The sequence below is a fragment of the Henckelia pumila genome, chromosome 2 (assembly GCF_033568475.1).
Source record: "Henckelia pumila isolate YLH828 chromosome 2, ASM3356847v2, whole genome shotgun sequence".
Lineage (NCBI taxonomy): Eukaryota > Viridiplantae > Streptophyta > Magnoliopsida > Lamiales > Gesneriaceae > Henckelia > Henckelia pumila.
In genome coordinates, this window is record NC_133121.1 from 149,770,536 (window position 1) to 149,791,308 (window position 20,773).

Below are 20,773 nucleotides of genomic sequence, written 5' to 3' on the forward strand. Positions count from 1 at the left end.
TATTCAACAGTTTCTAAGCCTTACTCGCTGAAATCACACACGTTGTGCTCTTCTTAGATGCAACATAGAACACAAAAGATTCCCCATTCTGATCCTTCAGAGACAATGTTCTCTGCTTAAAGTCTATGGTAGTCTCATGCTGAGTGATAAGTGCATTTTGTGTGCATTATTTCGTGACTTTTTTATGTCTATTTTGTGTGCATTCATTTTGTTTTTATGTGTTTTAGTGCATGTGTGTGTATTTCACTCTCTGGGTTAATTTTGTAGGAAAATGGATTTTTGAAGAATGAATTACAGAGCAGCCTTGGCCAAAAATTCAATTTTAATTTTAGAGAGATCCAAATCCAATCTTTACCGTTCAAAGTAAATTTCAAGATGTTTTAAAGATGTTGTCCAAATTTTAGCTTGATCCGACGACTAGAACTCCAAATATGAATTTTTAAAAAACATTGCGCGGAGCAGAAAAGTCCACTCGCTCGAGCGAGCGAAACGTGCAACAATTCCTTCGAGACAAAAAATTACTCGCTCGAGCGAGCGAAGCGAGCCCAGAAATCCTCCGAAAAAGAGTCATGCTCGCTCGAGCGAGACCTATGATCGCTCAAGCGGAGCGTGCAGACTTTTTAAAAATAGAAACTCTTGCTCGGATTGGATGCTATCTTTTGAAGACTCTTGGGCATATAAATACGAACTCGTCCATCAGATTAAGTGTTCTACAACACGTTTGAAGGCAGGAGGCGGCCAACATCATCTTCCATTCTACCTTTCTTTTTTTCTTTTTCTTTTTTGATTTTCAATTGATGTTTTGGATTAAAAACTTTGGTCTTTGAATTATGTTAAACTTTGAGTAGTTTTTCTCTTTCGATCAAGGCCACGTGATTGGGCCAGACAATTTATATAGAAAACTTGATTGTTTATTTGAGATTTTTTGACTTGATTTTATTTTATTGATTGTCAAATTCATATTTGTCTTGTGAATGATCTGGCCAGTTATTTGCTTGCATGTTAATCAATTCCAAGTCGACAGAGGAGGTTTTGATTTTGATCACTTTGATAGTCAACATATTGTAAAACAACTAGAAATAGAATTCGGTTTCATTATGCGGTTTGAGTGTAAACTGAATTTTCACAGTTTGTCATGCATTCAAATTTGATTAGAATTACGAAAGATTAATCCTTCAATATTTGAATAGGTTTGATTGCTCTAGAAATAGTCCTTTGAACAAATTAGGAGAATTCTCGTGAATTACGATTAAATCTGAGTCTTGAATCAACTACTTGTTACATAATTTGTCTGGTACCTACGTGAGTCCTTGATCGAGCTTTTTCCCTATCTAATTTAATCCAAAAATCTCTGCTGTGTTTTGAGTTGAATTTTATTTGCAATTTAATTTCTTAGTTTAAAATCTGAAATCACTCTTTTTGATTATTTTAGATTAAGTAAAAATAATTATATTCTGGTAGTCATATATATACAGTCCCTGTGGATTCGACATCTGATTCTATTCACTATCTATAACTTGACCTGGTACGTTTGCCAGTAGATTTTTAATCACACCGATTTAAGCGGTCACTGAGACAATAAAAACTTACAGACATGAAGACGAAGAATAGGGTCGTGGAGAGTGTGCATGCGTGCAATGAATCCCAGAGCAAACTACTCTGATACCAAGATGTAACGTCCCAATCTTTATCGGGGTGTTACTCAAACATACATACTTAAAATATGGGAAAAATTTAAAAGTTTGCGGAAGCATCAACTTCTTTATTAAATAAACAAATTAAAAGTGCACAAAATAATGAAATAAACATTCAAAAGACTTTGCCAAACATGACCATCAAAAGAAATAATAGACTTGTTATCCTCGTCAACTTAAAATTGTTTGAACAACTTTCTTTCAAAACTTTCGCACTCATGTATCGCCCGCTGCACCGACCCCCGCCTCTTCTTCATGTCCACCTACGTAATCATCAATGAATGCATCAACATCATCGTTACCTGCACCATTCAATTATAGTGAGTCTAAAGACTCAGCAAGGAAAATGCATAAAAATGATGTTTCTAAACTTTAAAATAGAAAACATTATCATAAACTTTCATGCTAAACGTAACATAAATGCATCTTAATTAAGCCATAACATAAACATTTAGGGGTGACGAAGTATGTGAATTGTGGTAACCGTCATAATGAGCCATTCATAGGTTCCTGTTGTACAACAAGCATATGGCATTACACCCGTATTTTTCATTCTTTGGATAGCTGCTCCGGAGCTCATCCCAAAGTGCATACCCCGCGTATAACCATCCCGTGAGCTATGTTTGGATAGCCGCTCCGGAGCTCATCCCGAAGTGCATACCCCGTATAATCACCACAAGACGCATAAATCATCAAAATATTTTTTATACATCATATCATATCATGATTCATACATATCATCATCATTCTTCCATAATCATGAACTTTCATAAAACAATGTCGTGCATGCAATAACCGATGTGAGAACCATTCATGCATAAAGTACTTCCCACATTTCATGATTTTCATGGAAAAATAGTTTTCATGAAGGTTGAAAACATAAGCATACATTATATAGTATAATCGGTCCACGTGAGTCGTTCCGTCCATCCCGGACACTTAAAAAACTTGAAACAATTTTTCATAAACATTCTTAAAATAACTAAAAATACATTAAAATATCATAAACATAATTTTTAGGACCCAAAAACAAAGGATTTAAAATTTTTCATTCGAAGAAATCCGGACCCATGTCCGGACCCAATCCGGACGAGCCAGGGTCCGTGCATTTACAAAAATTTTCCCATGAAAATGCGAGAGGGCACGGACCCATGTTCGGACCCCCTTCTAGGGTCTAGACATCGCGAAAAAAATTTGCAGATTCATACGAATCTGCGACCATCTTTCACAAATTTCCGACTTTTGAGTTCAAAATTCGACCAATCTTCTTAAACCTTGGAAGAACTCTTCAAAACTCCAATTAACCTTCAAATAACACTTCAAAACTCATTCATCAATCCATTAATTCAAATATTTGAATCAAAAATTTATACTCAAATCTCAAAAATTTGGATTTCAAACATCTAAGACCTTACATCTCATCAAACTAGTACCGAAAACATCAAGAACGCCTCACGTTTCACAAGTAAACAACATACTCATAAATCTTCAAGAAACATGCATAGATCGTCAATGATTCACATAGGTTTTACCTTTAAAATAAGTATATTCTTGAATAGGTTTCAAAACAGTAAAAACTTATCTGAATCGTTTGATTGAAATTAACCTGGACGGAAGGATGATCTAGACTTGAAATGAACAAACCCTAGTCTTGAGATCGCAGTATTTGAACGTGATTTTTTGAGAGAAGAAAAGGGAGCGTTCAAGTGAGAATTCATAATAAAATTCTGAACGCTTATTTTTTTTTGTGACTAATGGACTCCAACACGACCCATTAGATATATTTAAAAGGCTTTAAAATTTTAACTCTCTCAAATAATAAATTACACTGCATCAACATAAACTTTATTTGAATAAAAATATTTTCTTAACTCGTTCGAAGGCTAGACTCGTCCCTACGACCTAAAATTAAATACCAACCTGAAAACTTTAAAATCATTCATATCACATAACATTTTAGGCATTCAAATAAGTCACATAATTAAACATATCAATTAAATATTTTAACTAACATGAAATAAATCATATAATTTAAATTAATTTATCGTGATTAAGCTAGTGGACTTTTTGGACCTTACAGAGGCCCCTTACCTCGGGCCTTCAAAAGTCTCGATTACGTCGAGCATTACCCTAGTCACGTAAAGATGAGGCCCCTAACCTCGGTCTTTTAGAAGTCTTGATTACGTTGAGCATCACCTGGGTCACAACGGGATCATCTCAGATTCAGATGTTTACAAAATTCATGTTATTTTGAGCTGGCCTCACGGGTTAAGTTCAGATCCAGGAGTTAACATAATTTTACAGGTTATATTTAGGGATCATCTTATATTCAAGTGTTAACATAATTTTACAGGTTATATTTAGCTGGCCTAACGGGTTCAGCTCAGATTCAAGTGTTAACAAAAAATTCATGTTATAATTAGTTGATATCACGTGTTCAGCTCAGATTCAGGTGTTTACAAATTCATGTTATTTTTTGAGCTGGACTCATGGGCTAAGTTCAGATCCCGCTGTTAACATAATTTTAGAGGTTATATTTAGCTAACCTAACGGGGCTCAGATTCAAGTGTCAACAAAAAATTCATGTTATAATTAGCTGACCTCACGGGTTCAGCTCAGATTCAGGTGTTTACAAAATTCATGTTATTTTGAGCTGGCCGCACGGGATAAGTTTGGATCCAGGTGTTAACATAATTTTACAGGTTATATTTAGCTTACCTAATGGGCTCAGCTCAAACTCAGGTGTTAACAAAAAATTCATGTTATAGTTAGTTGACCTCAAGGGTTCAGCTCAGATTCAGATGTGTACAAAATTCATGTTATTTTGAGTTGGCCTCACCGGCTAAGCACGAGTTTAGGTGCTAAAAAATTCATGTTATTTTGAGTTGGCCTCATGGGCTATGCTCGGATTCGGGTGTTAACAAATTTTACAGGTTATATTGCGCTGACGTTTTGAGCTTAGCTCGGACCCAGGTGAGTAAATTTTACGTTATGGTTGAGCTGGCCTTACGAGCCCAGCTTGGATGCAGGTGTTAGTCGAACAATAGGATAAGGATGAGAAAAATTCATAAGAGAAAAAATTATCCAAATAACATCAACACGGAAAAAGAAAATTAATTGTTTGCACCCCATATAGAGACAAATCATATTTATCTACATCTATAAAATCTAGAGTGTTTCCTTTGGAAGGATAGCCATCTTTTTGAAATTGTTTGGTATAGCCCTTAGAGCCTACGACAAGGTAACCATAGGCTTTATTGCCGACTATGTCTAGGAACTCCTCTGACTTCAAGAAGGCCTCCTTGAAGCCCTCTACTCCCTTGTCAAGCTCAGCTCGGGCCTCCTAAAGCTCCTGACTGGCCTCGTTGAACTGATCTTGCGCCACCTTGAACTCCCCCCTCCCCCCTGCGTGGCCTCCGAGTGCAGCTCGGCTACCCGCAGCTCATTCTGCAGCTTCAAGAGCTCGGCTTGGAAGCCCGTCCACAAGTCCTCTTCCCGGGCTCTAGAATTGGCCTTCTTGTTCTCAAAGGAAAGCTTCAAATCTTCGAGGTTATTCTCCAAGTCGGAAATAGTGGTTTCATAGTTATTGGAGTCCCGGAAAGATTGCTTCCTTGAGAGGGAAGCTCGGTTGAATACCCCATCATTGAGGGTGGCAGCCTAAGGTAAAACAAAGATAGGATGAGAATTAAAAGAAACAACATAGGGCATGATGAGCTAAGCATGTCAGTTACCTTGGCAACAACATTATTGGACCGTTGGATGAGTTCAAGCCATCCGAGATTCTTCACATTGTTGCATAATTTTGTGCCCGCAAGTGCACGGTGTCAAGTTTTAATAAAATGATGAGTAGAGTATCATTCCCACGAGGATTAAAATTGATAAATATTAAGTACTTGCAATTAGAATAGTCTAAACTTTATCGAGAAAGTTAATATTTGAAAAGTTTTCAGAAAAATAAAATAATCAATGGATTTTTAGTAGCATGCACAAAAACTTCAGAAATTATCAATCAGAGGAAAAATGGTATAGAAGCTTAGATTTCACCTGGTTTCAACAACAATCACTCTTAATTAATTTATTTTCATGAATTCCTTTCAATTAATAGCCAAGAACACTTACGTTATTCTATTTCCCTCTCCCGAGTGTCAAATAGAGTGTATCAACTACAGTTCAATTTCAATATCCCTATTAAGAATCTAATTGTAGTGATATGCGTAAAACAATGTTTTTTTAAGGCTCTATTAAATTTATACACTCTCTCGAGCCATACAAACAATTAACAGTGTTATTTCTATCGATCCTATTCAAAATCCCCTCTCCTGAGTGCCGGATTTCAAATAAATATAACAAATCAATTATTGATCAAATAATTGAAACGACAATCAATAATAGAAAAACAATTAATATAAGGGAATTCAATTCAATAAAATTAAAAAGTTATAATCATTTCTACACCAGGTTCCATCCAACCCCTAGACTAAGGAATTTAGTTCATCATAAAAAATAAGCAAAACCAAATCATGTTCATAAAATTAGACATCAATTCAGAATTCAACAAATATAAAAGAAAGAAAACAAAGCCAAATATACGATTCCATGTCCGGAAATTGCAATCTTCAAACTCTGTTCTTGAAGCTCATCTCACGATCCAATTCTCTCCAATTGTGTTATGATGTATTGTGGCGGCTCGTGCCCTTATTTCTGTTTAGAAAATACCTTTTATATGGCCTAAGAGTCGTCCCAAAATAAGCCCGAAAAAATCCCATAGTTTCCATAAAAACTCAAACACTTAAAGTCTAAACAACCTGTCGCGCGGGCGCACAGCTAAGGTAGCGCGGGCGCACAGCTAAGGTAGCGCGGGCGCGCCATACTCTCGCATTCCAATATCCAAAAATTCCTTCGCAGCGCGGGCGCGCATCACTTTCAAATTTGAGCCTTTTTTCTTCTTTTTCAACTCTTTTCTCCATTCTTTTTGGCTCATTTCCACTTAAACTCATCAAATTTCATTCTTTCCTACAATCACAAAAACAACAACAAATTCACGCAATATCTCTCAATAAATCACAAAAGTCAAGTAAAACTATAAACGAATTAAGTGCATAAAATGCACTTATCAAATTCCCCGCCAAAAACTTGTTGCGTAATTTTGTGCCCGCAAGTGCACGGTGGAAAGTTTTAATAAAATGATGAGTAGAGTATCATTCCCACGAGTAGTAAAATTGATAAATATTAAGTACTTGCAATTAGAATTGTCTAAACTTTATCTAAAAATTTAATATTTGAAAAGTTTTCAGAAAAATAAAATAATCAATGGATTTTTAGTAGCACGCACAAAAACTTCAGAAATTATCAATCAGAGGAAAAATGATCTAGAGGTTTAGATTGCACCTGGTTTCAACAACAATCACTCCTAATTAATTTATTTTCATTAATTCCTTTCAATTAATAGCCAAGAACACTTAGTTATTCTATTTCCCTCTCCCGAGTGTCAAATAGAGTGTATCAACTACAGTTCAATTCCAATATCCCTATTAAGAATCTAATTGTAGTAATATATTTAAAACGATGTTCTTTTTAAGGCTCTATTAAAGTTATACACTCTCCCGAGTTATATAAACAATTAATAGTGTTATTTCTATCGATACTATTCAAAATCCCCTCTCTCGAGTGTCGGATTTCAAATAAATATAACAAATCAGTTATTGATCAAATAATTAAAACGACAATCAATACTATAAAAACAATTAATTTAAGGGAATTCAATTCAATAAAATTAAAAAGTTATAATCATTTCTACACCAGGTTCCATCCAACCCCTAGACTAAGGAATTTAGTTCATCATAAAAAAATAAGCAAAACCAAATCATGTTCATAAAATTAGACATAAATTCAAAATTCAACAAATATAAAAGAAATAAAACAAAGCCAAATATGTGATGTCGTGTCCGGAAATCGCAATCTTCAAACTCTGATGTATTGTGGCGGCTCGTGCCCTTATTTTTGTTCAGAAAATCCCTTTTATATGGCCTAAGAGTCGTTCCAAAATAAGCCCGAAGAAATCCCATAGTTTCCATAAAAACTCAAACACTTAAATTCTGAACAACCCGTTGCGCGGGCGCGCAGCAAAGGTGGCACGGGCACGCCATACTCTCGCATTCCAATCTCCAAAAATTCCTTCGCAGCGCGGGCGCACCATGGGACTAGCGCGGGCGCGCGTCACTTTCGAATTTGAGCCTTTTTTCTTCTTTTTCAAATCTTGATTTCCACTCTTTTCTCCATTATTTTTGGCTCATTTCCACTTAAACTCATCAAATTCCATTATTTCCTACAATCACAAAAACAACAACAAATTCACGCAATATCTCTCAATAAATCAAAAAAGTCAAGTAAAACTATGAAAGAATTAAGTGCGTAAAATGCATTTATCACACATATTCCGCATCTGCTAGGGAGATCATATCTCGAAAAACCGAGCCAGGCAGAGGGGTGGGGCCTACCCCCCATAATCCGCTGCTCGTCCTGATACATATCCAGGAAGTTGGACCTATATCAGCCCATGGGTGTCTGGGGCCTATCCTCCATGACCTGACGGATTGGCATAACTTCTCGGGCAATGGATTTCCTCGAGTCCAACTCCACCACCTCAAGATGGGGTTTGAGTGGAGCCTGCCTCTTCTGGGCCCGAGATTGAGATCCAGAAAGCTCGAGCGTTGTTTAATCTTGTGGAGATAGCGTCTTTGCTTTAGCCGGGCTACTCTTAGACTTCCCCCTGACTGGGTAGCTACCCTTTTCCTCTGAACAGCTCGACGAATGGCAGCATCCATGACTCTTTTCTCTTCACAGACATAAAAAGGTAAGTGAGACCAAAAGAAGAAGGCAGAACAATGTGGTGAAAGCAGGGGAAGGGCCGTACCTACGTTACCCCAAATTGAAACGTCGGCTGAGCTCAGCCCATGGTAACACAGCAGGTGTTCTGACAACAGGACAGAAGTATCTAAGCATCTTCCCCATATAGACCTCTGAGAACCATTGAAGATCTCCCCCTTTTGGAAGCCAGGGGCGGGGGCTTGTAAGGTTAGGAGGGTTGCCTTCCAAGTGGAACAGATGTCCCAAGTATAAGAAGTTTTTCCAAATTTATTTGAACTGGGAGAGCCTTCGAAAAAGTTACAATTGGCCCTACATGAGAAGTAAAAATGGCCCTCCTCCGTTCTTTTTGGAATCATAAAATTTCAAATGGTAAAACAAGACTAAGGTCCTAAATAAAATAACAAAGCTACAAAGGGTTCGGAAGAAATTGGGGGCACTGTCCTAGATGAATTTGATAATATCTACATAGCTGCTGGAGAATTACTCGGGATGTGAAATCTAAGACCTCCTTCTAGATGGTCCAGATAGAAGGTATAATACCCTTCAAGAGGATGGTCAGCTCGGTCCTCTAGCTCGGGAATTATGAAATCGTAATCCAAGGGTGCGTGTGACAGAGCTTTTTGTCTATCCAAATCCGATGCCTTTACCTCGGAATGATACATCTCATACCAAGGCATCCGAGGGACAGCGGGAAGATCATTTCCTGTACACCTTACCGAGCTGAAGTTACCTCAAAAACAGGGTCCTCGCCGTTAGGCTCGTCTATCGAGGTGATCATGAGAGGATTATATTGATCCATCTCATGAAATACTTCATCCGAGCTCTCCGCATGAGGTTGGGAAGTGGACATCATGAGAGGATAGTACTTACTGAGATAAGTGAATCAGAAGGTCAGGAGAATCTAGGAAGAAGCCGAGCTAATAGACGAAGAACAGAGGTAAATAAATCTTCATAGCGATGGGGTATTTATAGGCAAAGCTCTCAAAGATCCGACCGTTGATCCGAACTCGATGAATGGATCTAGATTAATTAAAGGAAATTATAAAATGGCGGTTAAAAGTAATGATTGTACATCTTGTCAGCACGACGGTTGATGTCCTAGAGATTCCTCAGGTCGGAAGTAATTTTAGGGTCATCTCGGACAAAAAACTTCAAGAACTTCTAGTTTTTGACTTCAATTCGACTTCGAGGGGGGAGGGGGGAGGGGGGAGGGACTTATGATACCCCCGGGAGGAGATCAATTCATTTCATCGATGACCTTTATACAAATGCCTAGGTCAATAGGTCAGCACAGCTCCCTCGCCATTAATGTTAGGTCGGCAACTAGGAAGGTCAGCTAGAACACCAGGTCAGCCAAACGGTACTTGATCACTTCAAAGATTTGACCTTCTATCTTTAGGAAAGATTTGAACAAGATCTCAGCCAAGATTCATGGGATTGCAATCCCAATATTCTTTGGTTCTAATTAAGGGTTGCACCAAATCCGGAGGCCTCTCCTATAAATACCAAGTTTGATTTCATTGTTATGGGTTCAACTCCGTCGAGTGCACACACATCACTCACTATATTATGTTGTCCTAGAATCTAACTTGAGCATCGGAGGAGATATTCTGAAAACATCTTCGGACCCTCCTAACATTCTTGTTATTGTTTGCAAGATCTTGCCAAGTCGAACTAGATCTCTTAGCTCGGCCAAAGGATCACGTTTCTCAGCATTGTCAACTATCAATCTCCGCTTACCAAACATTTAAATAAGTTCAGATTTTTAAAGTGTTTTTATTAATAAAAATGCAAAAGAAGTTTTGGCGTTTCAATAGATGCTGAAAAGATTTTTTTTTTAAATTCTCAAATAGAAATAAAAGCATAAATTAAAAAGAAAAATTATGGTTTCTAAAAAAAAACTTTTTAAATGTATTTTTAAAAGGGTTTTTGTGACCAAAAAAAGTATTTTGTAAAAGTAGTTTTTCACCCTTAGCTTTTATAACCAAATAGAGTATGTATCATTGTATGGAGACCAAGCTAAAATCATTAAAGCTCTGCAATAATAAGGTGTTTGGTTGAGTCTATAAGCTCTATAAAACAACTTATCACTCCAGCTAGAGAGCCAAAATTGGAGACCAGGCTAAAATCATTAAAACTCTGCATTAGGAGGGTATTTGGCTGAACTTATAAGTTCCACAAAACAGCTTATAAACTATTTTGGAGCTTACAAGCTCTTCCAATTTGTTTGTCAATAATTTGGTCAAACAGCTTATAAACGGTCAAAATAAGCTGTTTGACAGCTTATAAGCTATTTTTTAAAAAAAGCTGGGGTGACTTTATTTTTAAAAAAAATAATCTTATTTTAAAATTTTATTTTTCCAAAATAGCCTTCTATATTTCCATAAATCCCCTCCATGTCCTCCACTTATGAAATATTAAATATTTTTTAATAATGAAATTTCGAAAGAATATCAATTTTTCTAAATTAAAATATGAAATATTTTTATTTTTTTTGTAATATAGGTTTAACACTTATGATAAAATTTTAAAAATATTTTAAAATAAAATAATAGTATTATACATTTTTTGGTAATTATGACAATAAAAATATTTTATAATGTCAAACATATCAACATCTTTGATTCGTTTATAATAAGTTCATCCAAATAATTTAACAACTTATTTTTAAAATTAGTCGTGACAACCTATAAGCTCCTAAACCAGCTTATAATTTCTTAGAGCTTATAAGTTGTTTTTAGAGAGTATTTGACAAGCTTATTAAAACAGCTTATAAGTTTTATAAGCTTATAAGTTATTTTAGGAGCTTATAAGCTGCTAAGTCTTATTTTAAAAATAAGTTGTTAAAGTGTTTGGATGAACTTATTTTAAACAACTTAAAGATGTTGATGTGTTTGGTATTATAAGATCTTTTTATTGTCGAAGTTACCAAAAAAGTATAATACTATGAAAGTAATATAAATAATAATATACATACAAAAATAGTTTTAAATTTATCATAAATGTTAAACATATATTAAAAAATAAAAATATTTTTTTATTTTAATTTATAAAACTTTTTGATAAATTATCTACAAAAATTGAGCAGAGGACGTGGTGAGAATTTAATAAAATATATAAGGATAATATGAATAAAAAAATATTAAAATAAGATCTTTTCTAAAAAAAGTAAGGGTGACCTTACTTTTTAAAAACAACTTATAAGCTGTCAAACATCTTATTTTGACATCTTATAAGCTGTTTAACGAAAAATTTTCCAAACAATTTGTTTGACAAATAAGCTGTTTTCAAGAGTTTATAAGCTCAGCCAAACACCCTCTTAATAAGCTTAGCCAAATGAGCTTTTAAGCTATAAGCTGTTTTCTAGCTTATAAGCTCTTCAAATCTGTTTGGTTAAAAATTTTCCAAACATCTTATAAGCTGTTAAAATTAAGCTTTTTAACAGCTTATAAGCTGTTTTTAAAAAAGTAAGGTGACCCCTACTTTTTTAAAAAAGATCTTTTTTTGATATTTTATTTTTCATATCATCCTTATATATTTTATTAAATATCTGTCATGCCCCATACCCATCAATTTACATAATTTATCAATTTTTTGAAAATTAAAATATAAAATAATTTTATTTTTTAATATATGTTTAAATTTTATGATAAAATTTTAAAACTATTATATATATATATAATTATTTACCTTACTTTCATAGTATTATACTTTTTTGATAATTTTGACAATAAAATGATATTTTTAAAATAATTTGTGACATCTTATTAGCCAAACAATCTCTGACTACACCTAGGGGTGGACATAGTTTGGTTAAAACCGAAAAAACCGGCCGAACCAAAAAATTCGATTTATTTGGTTCGGTTTTTTCGATTTTTTGGCCGGTTTCGGTTTTAAAATTTATGAAAACCGGTTTTTCGGTTTGATTTTCGGTTTTATACCCCGAAAAAACCGAACCGGTCGAATTTTAATTAAAATAAGATTTTTGTTGATATTGGTCATTCGGCCTTACAAATGGCCCTTTATTATCACTTATATGTTTTCTTCCTTACAAGATGTGAGCCTATTTTAATTAAATATGGTTTTTATGGAACTTAATAGTCGCTTTATTGTTTAAATTGAAGTTAATATTGTTAATTCTAAAGGAATAATTTATATTTTATTGTTATTAGTTTTCTATTATGTATTACATGCATCAAGTGAGATATCATTTTAGTTCTTAAATTTTTTTTAGTATTAGCCTTTTTATATTTTGGTTTTCAAATCTTGGTTCAAATTCTTCGCTATTGGGTAAAAGATGCCTATTCTTTGCATTTATTACGATTCTTTCTCAACGAGCATTGTAATTGGAATAGTACATTCAATGCTAGGCATAATGACTATAAGGTCCTCAAAAAATCTCTTTTCGTACTACTCTGCTGAAAACCAATTGATAGACGAAGAAAATAGTAGAGGTACCATTACGAGCTCAATATATACGAGTGTTATTCCGTGAAATAACTCGAATTTCATTGATATAGATTCTCTATTCCTAATTACCGTGACACATAAAATACTATAAACTAGGGTATGCGACCTTGGATTGCTGTTGCATATTCAGCTCCTGTTGCAGCCGCTACCGCTGTTTTCTTGATTTACCCTTTTTAGTTTTAAATCCATAATTATTTTAAACAATGCATACATTTTTTTTTGTTTTAAAACTAATATTTGCAGTCGTGCAAAATAAATTTAATTCATTACTTAAATCGTATAAAACCGACCAAAAAAAACGGACCGTATCACAAAAAAAACCGGACCGAACCGTAATAAAATGGTTCGGTTTCGGACCAAAGATTTTGAAAACCGAAACCAAAAAAATCGAACCGTAGTAGAGTAAAACCGAACCAAACCGACCGATGCTCATCCCTAACTACACCTTTAACATTTTTTTAAACAAATTAACGATAATTGTTTTTATTATTATTTTAAAATTTAAATTATGGAGACCCTCCCATCCGCCAAAGCTAATTTCGTCACATGTCTAAATCCCTTCTCCGTCTAATCAAGACTTTGCACCATTCTCAGCACAAATTCAAATCATCCACGAGAATTCTGGTTACACCCCACGTCAAGGAATTCGCTAATGAAATCTGTGATATACTCAAGACTGAAGAGAAACAGTGGGAAGAAACTCTCCAGAATCGATTCTTTGAAGAGGAGATTGCTCCCTCTGAAGTTGCCCACGTAGTGTTTGACAAAATTCGTGATTGTGAATTGGCTCTGAAATTCTTTAGTTTTGTTTCCCTCAACAATTTTTCCCTTGATGGGTTTGCTTATTCATCGCTTTTGAAGCTTTTGGCGCGATCAAAAGCGTTTCTTGAAATAGACAGTGTGTTATTGGAGTGTTTGAACTGTGAAGAAAAATTGCCCACTCACGAGGCATTGGACTTTGTCATCCGTACCCGTGCTGATTCTGGGTTAGTTTCAAAAGCTCTCGAGTTGTATTCCTTTGTATTGAAAACTTATAATACGCTGCCTCACGTCTTGGTTTGTAATTCTCTGCTTAATGCGCTTGTAAAGGATGGAAACATTGAATGTGCTTGGCGTGTATATAATGAGATGGCTGAGAGAGATTTCAGTGGTGAAAATTGTTGTCTCGACAATTATAGTGTTTGTATTATGGTTAAAGGATTGTGTAAAGAAGGAAAGGTTGAGGAAGGTCTAAAGTTGATTGTTAAGAGGTGGGGGAAGGATTGCATACCGAACATTGTGTTCTATAATACTCTCATTGATGGATACTGCAAGAGAGGTGATGTTAAGAGAGCCTATGGGCTTCTGGAGGACCTGAAAAGAAAGGGTTTCTTGCCAACAGAAGAGACTTATGGGGCCATCATATATGGCTTTTCCAAACAAGGAAATTTTGAGAAGGTTGACCGTATATTGAAACATATGGAGTCGAGGGGTATGGAAGTTAATATTCAAGTATATAATAATATTCTAGATGCCAAGTATAAACATGGTTTCACTGGGGAAGCGTTGGAAATTGCCGGAAAAATGATTGAGTTTGGCAGCAAGTTGGACATTGTGACTTATAATTCTTTGATCTCTAATGCATGTAGGGATGGGAAGCTTCAGGATGCTGAACTGCTTTTAGAAGAGATACCTAAGAGGGGATTGGTTCCAAATAAGCTAAGCTTTACGCCTCTCATACATGCCCACTGCAAGAAAGGAGATTTTGACCAAGCCTCCAGTCTTGTCATTAAGATGACAGAATGTGGACATAAACCTGATTTGATAACTTATGGAAGTCTTGTACATGGTCTAGTTGTTGCTGGAGAGATAGATGCTGCATTAACTATTCGAAACAAGATGATAGAAAAGGAAGTACCTCCTGATGCATGTATTTATAATGTCTTGATTAATGGACTTTGTAGAAAAAGTAGATTTGCTGATGCAAAGCAGCTTTCTCTAGAGATGCTCAACCACAATATATCACCTGATGCCTATGTTTATGCCACTTTACTGGATGGATGTATCAGGGGTGGTAATTTTGATGATGCAAAGAAACTTTTTGACGACATTATCAGTAAGGGTATGGACCCTGGGCTTGTGGGGTACAATGCTATGCTTAAAGGCTATTGCAAATTTGGGATGATGAAAGATGCAGTCCTTTGTATGAGTAGAATGATTAATAGAAACATTAAGCCAGATGAATTCACTTACTCTACGATTATTGATGGATACATAAAGCAAAATAAATTTTGTGGTGCATTATCAATGTTTAGCCAGATGCTAAAACGAAATCTTGCACCAAATGTTGTAACTTATACCTCTCTTCTCAGTGGTTTTTGCCAGAACAGAGATTTTGCAGGAGCTTTAAAGATATTTAGGACAATGGAATCGAATGAAATGGCACCTAATGTTGTGACATATACCATACTTATAGGCAGCCTTTGCAAAAATGGGGATCTTGTGGAAGCAGCATTGATTTTTGAAAGAATGCTGGCGAGCAAGTGTAGTCCCAATGATGTCACATTTCATTATTTAATTAATGGATTATCAAATAACTCAGCTTCTGTTATTTCAAGGGCACACAGTGAATCTGATAATCACGTGCCTATGCTTCTCAATATTTTTGGAGTGATGATATCTGAGGGCTTACACCCTATCTCTGGTGCATATATTTCAATCATTACTTGCCTTTGCTTGCGCGGAATGCTTGGAAGTGCACTGCAGTTGACAGATAAGATGCTGCATAAAGGCTTTCCTCCAGATTCAGTTACTTTGGCTGCCTTGTTATATGGTATTTGTTTGGAGGGGAAGTCTAAAGCATGGAGGAGCATAATTCCTCCCAAATTGATTGGAACAGAGCATGATGTAGCTTTAATTTACATGTCCATATTTTCACGCTATTCAAGTCCTGAAGTGAGTTCAGAGGTATCACTGATTTTGCATCACCTTGCTAGAAGGAAGCAAAATGTTGTGAATGAGACATGATGATGTGGAAATATAACCAAGCATCAGAGAAGAAACTATAAGGTCTAATTCGCAGGTCTTGTGCATGAGATGGTGTAGCTTTTTACAGACGAGAAGATAACTATGATGAGGACTCCCTTCATAGTAATCTTGCTGGAAGCTGACTAGATGTCAAGGTTGGATTACTTTGGATCCGGTCCTCTTCTCTCTGTTATAGCTAGTCTTATCCTGAAATATATGTTATATTACATGTAACATGGGCATATATACGTACGTATCTTGATGCTTTTGATTATTTATTTCAGGCGAAAGTAATTGTGACTTAACCTGTCATGTAAGATGTGGACAACAACCTAAATTAGTAAGTGTAACATTTACTCTCGAAGATCATTATTTATAGTCTACCATAGAAATATACGCTCTGCTGTCTGATGTAATCCCATTTGAATCGTACCAAATTCAACAAGTCCTTTACAGGATTGCCTGAAAATTTTTACCATCTATTTCAGCTTCCTTGTTTCTTCCAGCGTGTTAATCCTCCTCCTCTCTGGAATATTTATTTTTTCTTCAGGTTTGATCTTCCTTCATAAAATATCCTAGATCGTGGCTTTTCTCGATGCATGGAGAATCTAACTGGTGCTGTTTTGCAGAATAGACCCATGGCCAGTTCATGGGCATGAATGGCTTTTCTTTAGAGTGAATCTGGACACAAACAGAGGTGCCCGTCTCAGTTTCCAAGTTAAATTCCTCCGATGTTCCTGCAGAATCTCGTTTCTCACTTTCAAGTGGACCATTGTTACGAGGACATGGTGTTATTTACGAGGTAAGAAAGAAACCATTCAGCGCGCAACTTTGCACTCAATGACGTTGTTGCTTCACGTGGATGTGTGGAACCGTGGATCAACCATAATGTAATCTTTCACGCATTGTGGATTCAATTTCCCACCAGCAACGTTGGTACCTACTTAGGCAAATACATTTCACCACTGTGCGTTAGATGTTGTATAGTTATTGTTTTAAGTTTTACTATTTCTGGGGTTTCTAAAGGAACCTGTCGGCTGTCATATAAAATGGTGTTATTTCGAGCTACCTTTGGTTTTTACCGTTGCTACAGTTGCTGCTTTTTCTCTTGAGAAGTTATATAGATAGAAATAGCCCCAAACTAAACATACGTTACCTATTGGAGTCCCACTACAATGTTATGTTATCTTTCTATTGCAAACCATGAGCAAATGCGACTTTTGACATTTGAATTTGGGGTGAAAACTGAAAAGTACTTGTAAGTTGCAACATTCAACAACTTCATCATTTAGAGAGCTTCCCTCCGGGTTTCGCATGTCGAAAAGGTTAAAATCAAGGGGAGCTAGGATTGGCATTTGGCTATCCAACAGCGATTAGTATTCAATCCTTTTTTCCTTTCAATAATTTAACCGCTCTACACATCACTATCATCTGAATATTCATCTTCGGTTCTCGACCTAACACGAGATCTGTTCCCTCTCATGATGTTTGCTACATCTTGAATGGCCTGAGAGGTGCTTCTTTCCATTTTCTCCGCCAGAATATCCGATTTGTCTGCAAATCCCGATCCAATAAGCTTATTCCTCAACAATTCACAAGTTGCGGTATAAGGAGGTATCCCTTCATCGACCATCATTTCGAAATATTTACAAGCTTCGTCGAGTTTACTTCTCTTCTTACAAAGACCATGAACCATGACAGCGTACGTGGAGACAGAAGGATAAAAGCCTCTCTCTTCCATCGAATGCCAAGTCTTCTCAACTCTATCGAATCTTCCTATTCTGATAAGCATTTTAAGCACCATGTTATACGTATGCCTGTCTGGCTGACAAGAATCTTTGTGCATTCTTGAAATTAGCTTAAGTGCCCTATTGACTTCATTGTGATCACAATGTGAAGCTAAAATAGTATTGTAACTCCAAGTGTCTGGTCTAATAGAGCCGGTCTCGATCATCTCATCTAAAAGCTCGTAAGCCTCATCGACTTTACCGTTGTTGCAAAGCTTCTTGATAATGCAATTGTAGGTGAACACATTTGGAACAAGATTAGACCTTTTCATCGAATCAAGAATCCGAAATGCCGAATGAAGATCATTCGAATCACAAGAAGCGTGGATGAATATGGAATAAGAATAAGAATCGGGTTCAAGCCCTTTGCGCCTCATCCCTCGAAACAATTCATATGCTTCGCCCACCTTCCCTCCTTTACACAGAGCATCCAACACGCTATTCCAGGCGAGCAAATCGACCACACAGCCTCTTTCAGTCATTTCATCAAACAGCTTTTGTGCTTCAAAGGGCTCACCAATCTCACCCCAGCCCCTCATCAAAATGCTGTATGTCTTCACGCTTGGACTCAAATTATCATCGTTCTTCACTCTGTCGAAGAACTCGCGAGCATGCCTCACATGCTTCCTTTTACACAATGAATACAAAAGCTGATCAAGATCCTCTAAACAAGGCCTAATCCCGAAATCAGCCATCTTATTGAAAGCCCTTATTGCATCGGCTGGTAAATTAGCTCTACTGTAAGATCTGAAAACGACCCAGAAAATTTCCCGACTGAGTTCACAAAGCCCAGAACTTTTCACCTCCATTAAAAAATCCCATACCAATGGAAACTGCCTGCTACTCCCCAAGATATCGACGAGAATATGGTGACTCTCTTTACTATGTCTAAAGCCTGGATTACCTTGAGCCCAGATGAAGAATCTGTGAGCCGAGAATCCAAGATTCCTGCACCTTTTCAACACTTGCTCGACTATATCTGTGGAAAGCTTGGAGGCAAATGGGGAGAGCGCAAACTCAATGTCGTGTTGGGGATTTCTGTAGTCGCTAAGAATCCGGGAAAGCTCATTGACGAGATGCGTGGAAGGTGGGATTTGGTGGGGTTGAACCAAAGTCGAATGAGACGACCACCGTCGAACAATTTGGTTGCGAAAATGTTTGTGGGCATGTGAGAAAAGTGAATGTAGAAATGATTTTACGGCCATTGAAGATGCAGAGCTTTGGTTTTGGGAATGGCATGGCCGGAAGGAATTCCAGACGCAACAATGGAAGATATAGAAAAATAGGCCTCTCAACAATTTCATCTAACCACTTTATTCATCTTTATTATATGAGCCACTCTCAATATTTTTCTATAATCTATTCTATAATCCATAACCCCGATGAATATATGGTGAATTTTTCTAATTGACCTCTTTCTCTATAATTAATTATTAATTACTCTTTATTTATTATTACTCATTAATTACCCAACTATAAACCAGCTGACCTTTACCTTGATAATTACTTAATTACTAATGACCATAATTTAATGATTATTCTTCTATAATCTATAAAAAAAATATTTTATTCAAAAAAAATATTTTTCCTTTGACGTTAATTTTAATAAACTTTGTTCTATACCAAAATAATTATTGATATTAATTAATTTAATTTTAATAATTATTTATTTATTTTATTATTATTATTATCTATCTATAGTCTATCTATATAATCCCTATAAATATATGGGTTTCATTTATGAATTTCTCTAATTAACCTTTTTTCCATAATTAATTATTAATTACTTCTTAATTATTATTACTCATTAATTACCCAACTATACTAATTGAAATATTCCTCGATAATTAATTACTTACTAATGAACATAATTTAATAATTATTCTTCTATAATCTATAAAAAAATATTTCCTTTGACGTTAATTTTAATAAACTTTGTTCTATACCAATCAAATTATTGATATTAATAAAAAAAACTTTATATAATTAGTTATCGATAATCATAAATATCTTTAATAGAAAATTAATTATGGTGGCTTATATAAAAACAAAATCACTAATCCTAACACAAAATCAATTATAAAAATCTTATTACATTAATAGTGGAGAGTCGAGAATAAATAGTATGAATTTAATATTATGCGTATCGTGAAATTAATCATCATATTGCATAATCAACCATGCAGTTCGGTACTTAATCTCATGTTGATTGCATCATTCAATTATCTCTAACTATTTAATAAACTGAGAGGATGCTATAGTAACTTATTTTGGTATTTTAAGTGAATTTCTAAAATTACCCTTCATCTAATAATGCAATTTTTAAAAATCAAATGTGCAATCCAGCAAATGATTTTCAAATTTTGAAAAGTAACTCTCACCATATGTTTAACTGTTTGAAGTTGTTGTTGTTTTAAATAATAATAATAATAACAACAACTATTACATATATTTTATCTTCTAAAATGGTAGTTTAATAATACAAGCATTAATTTTCCAAAAAAATAATAATAATAACGCATGCATTAACAAACACAAGCATTGCGTGTGCAAATTCTTAGTTATATATAAATATACATGTCAAGATAATGTCAATGACTCCATCTATGAAATACACGTGAATGTTTACATAAAATTCTCCATCATTATCATTTACTTACAGTGCGTATATTAATCAGAATCCATATATACATTCATTCACGATTTAGGTAGTGTTTGCAACTTTTAAAGATATATAAGTGATTATGACTTTTTTTAATAAATTATAATAATAAAATATTAATCAATAACAACATATTAATGATGATATATGACTTTTCGAATGCTTCTTACGCATGTCATGTGTTTCGTGAGATTTACACTGGCGTCTAGCTTATCCATTAAGGTGAATTCGAAATTTCGAATATCCATACAAAATCAGCTTTTAGCGGTTCAATAACATAGCTGCAG

General features: G+C 35.2%; 2 protein-coding genes across 7 annotated transcripts; one reads left to right on the plus strand and one right to left on the minus strand.

The window, feature by feature from the left end:
- Positions 1 to 13,577: 13,577 nt before the first annotated feature.
- On the plus strand, positions 13,578 to 17,260 carry LOC140880059 (uncharacterized). 6 transcript variants are annotated; one of them, XM_073284150.1, is made up of 4 exons: positions 13,578 to 16,192; positions 16,322 to 16,377; positions 16,484 to 16,587; positions 16,667 to 17,260. In XM_073284150.1, the coding sequence occupies exon 1, from the start codon at positions 13,578 to 13,580 to the stop codon at positions 16,035 to 16,037; it is 2,460 nt and encodes an 819-aa protein (XP_073140251.1). In that variant the 3' UTR covers positions 16,038 to 16,192; positions 16,322 to 16,377; positions 16,484 to 16,587; positions 16,667 to 17,260. The 6 variants fall into 6 exon arrangements, with proteins under 6 accessions (XP_073140251.1, XP_073140249.1, XP_073140247.1 ...); XM_073284148.1 differs by having other exon boundaries at positions 16,494 to 16,587; positions 16,672 to 17,260; XM_073284146.1 differs by having other exon boundaries at positions 16,494 to 16,587; positions 16,667 to 17,259.
- A 22-nt stretch (positions 17,261 to 17,282) lies between these two features.
- LOC140880060 (pentatricopeptide repeat-containing protein At1g52640, mitochondrial) lies at positions 17,283 to 19,089 on the minus strand. The gene has a single exon (XM_073284153.1). It carries the CDS (start codon positions 19,027 to 19,029, stop codon positions 17,452 to 17,454), a length of 1,578 nt encoding a protein of 525 aa, XP_073140254.1. The 5' UTR covers positions 19,030 to 19,089; the 3' UTR covers positions 17,283 to 17,451.
- Positions 19,090 to 20,773: the final 1,684 nt, after the last annotated feature.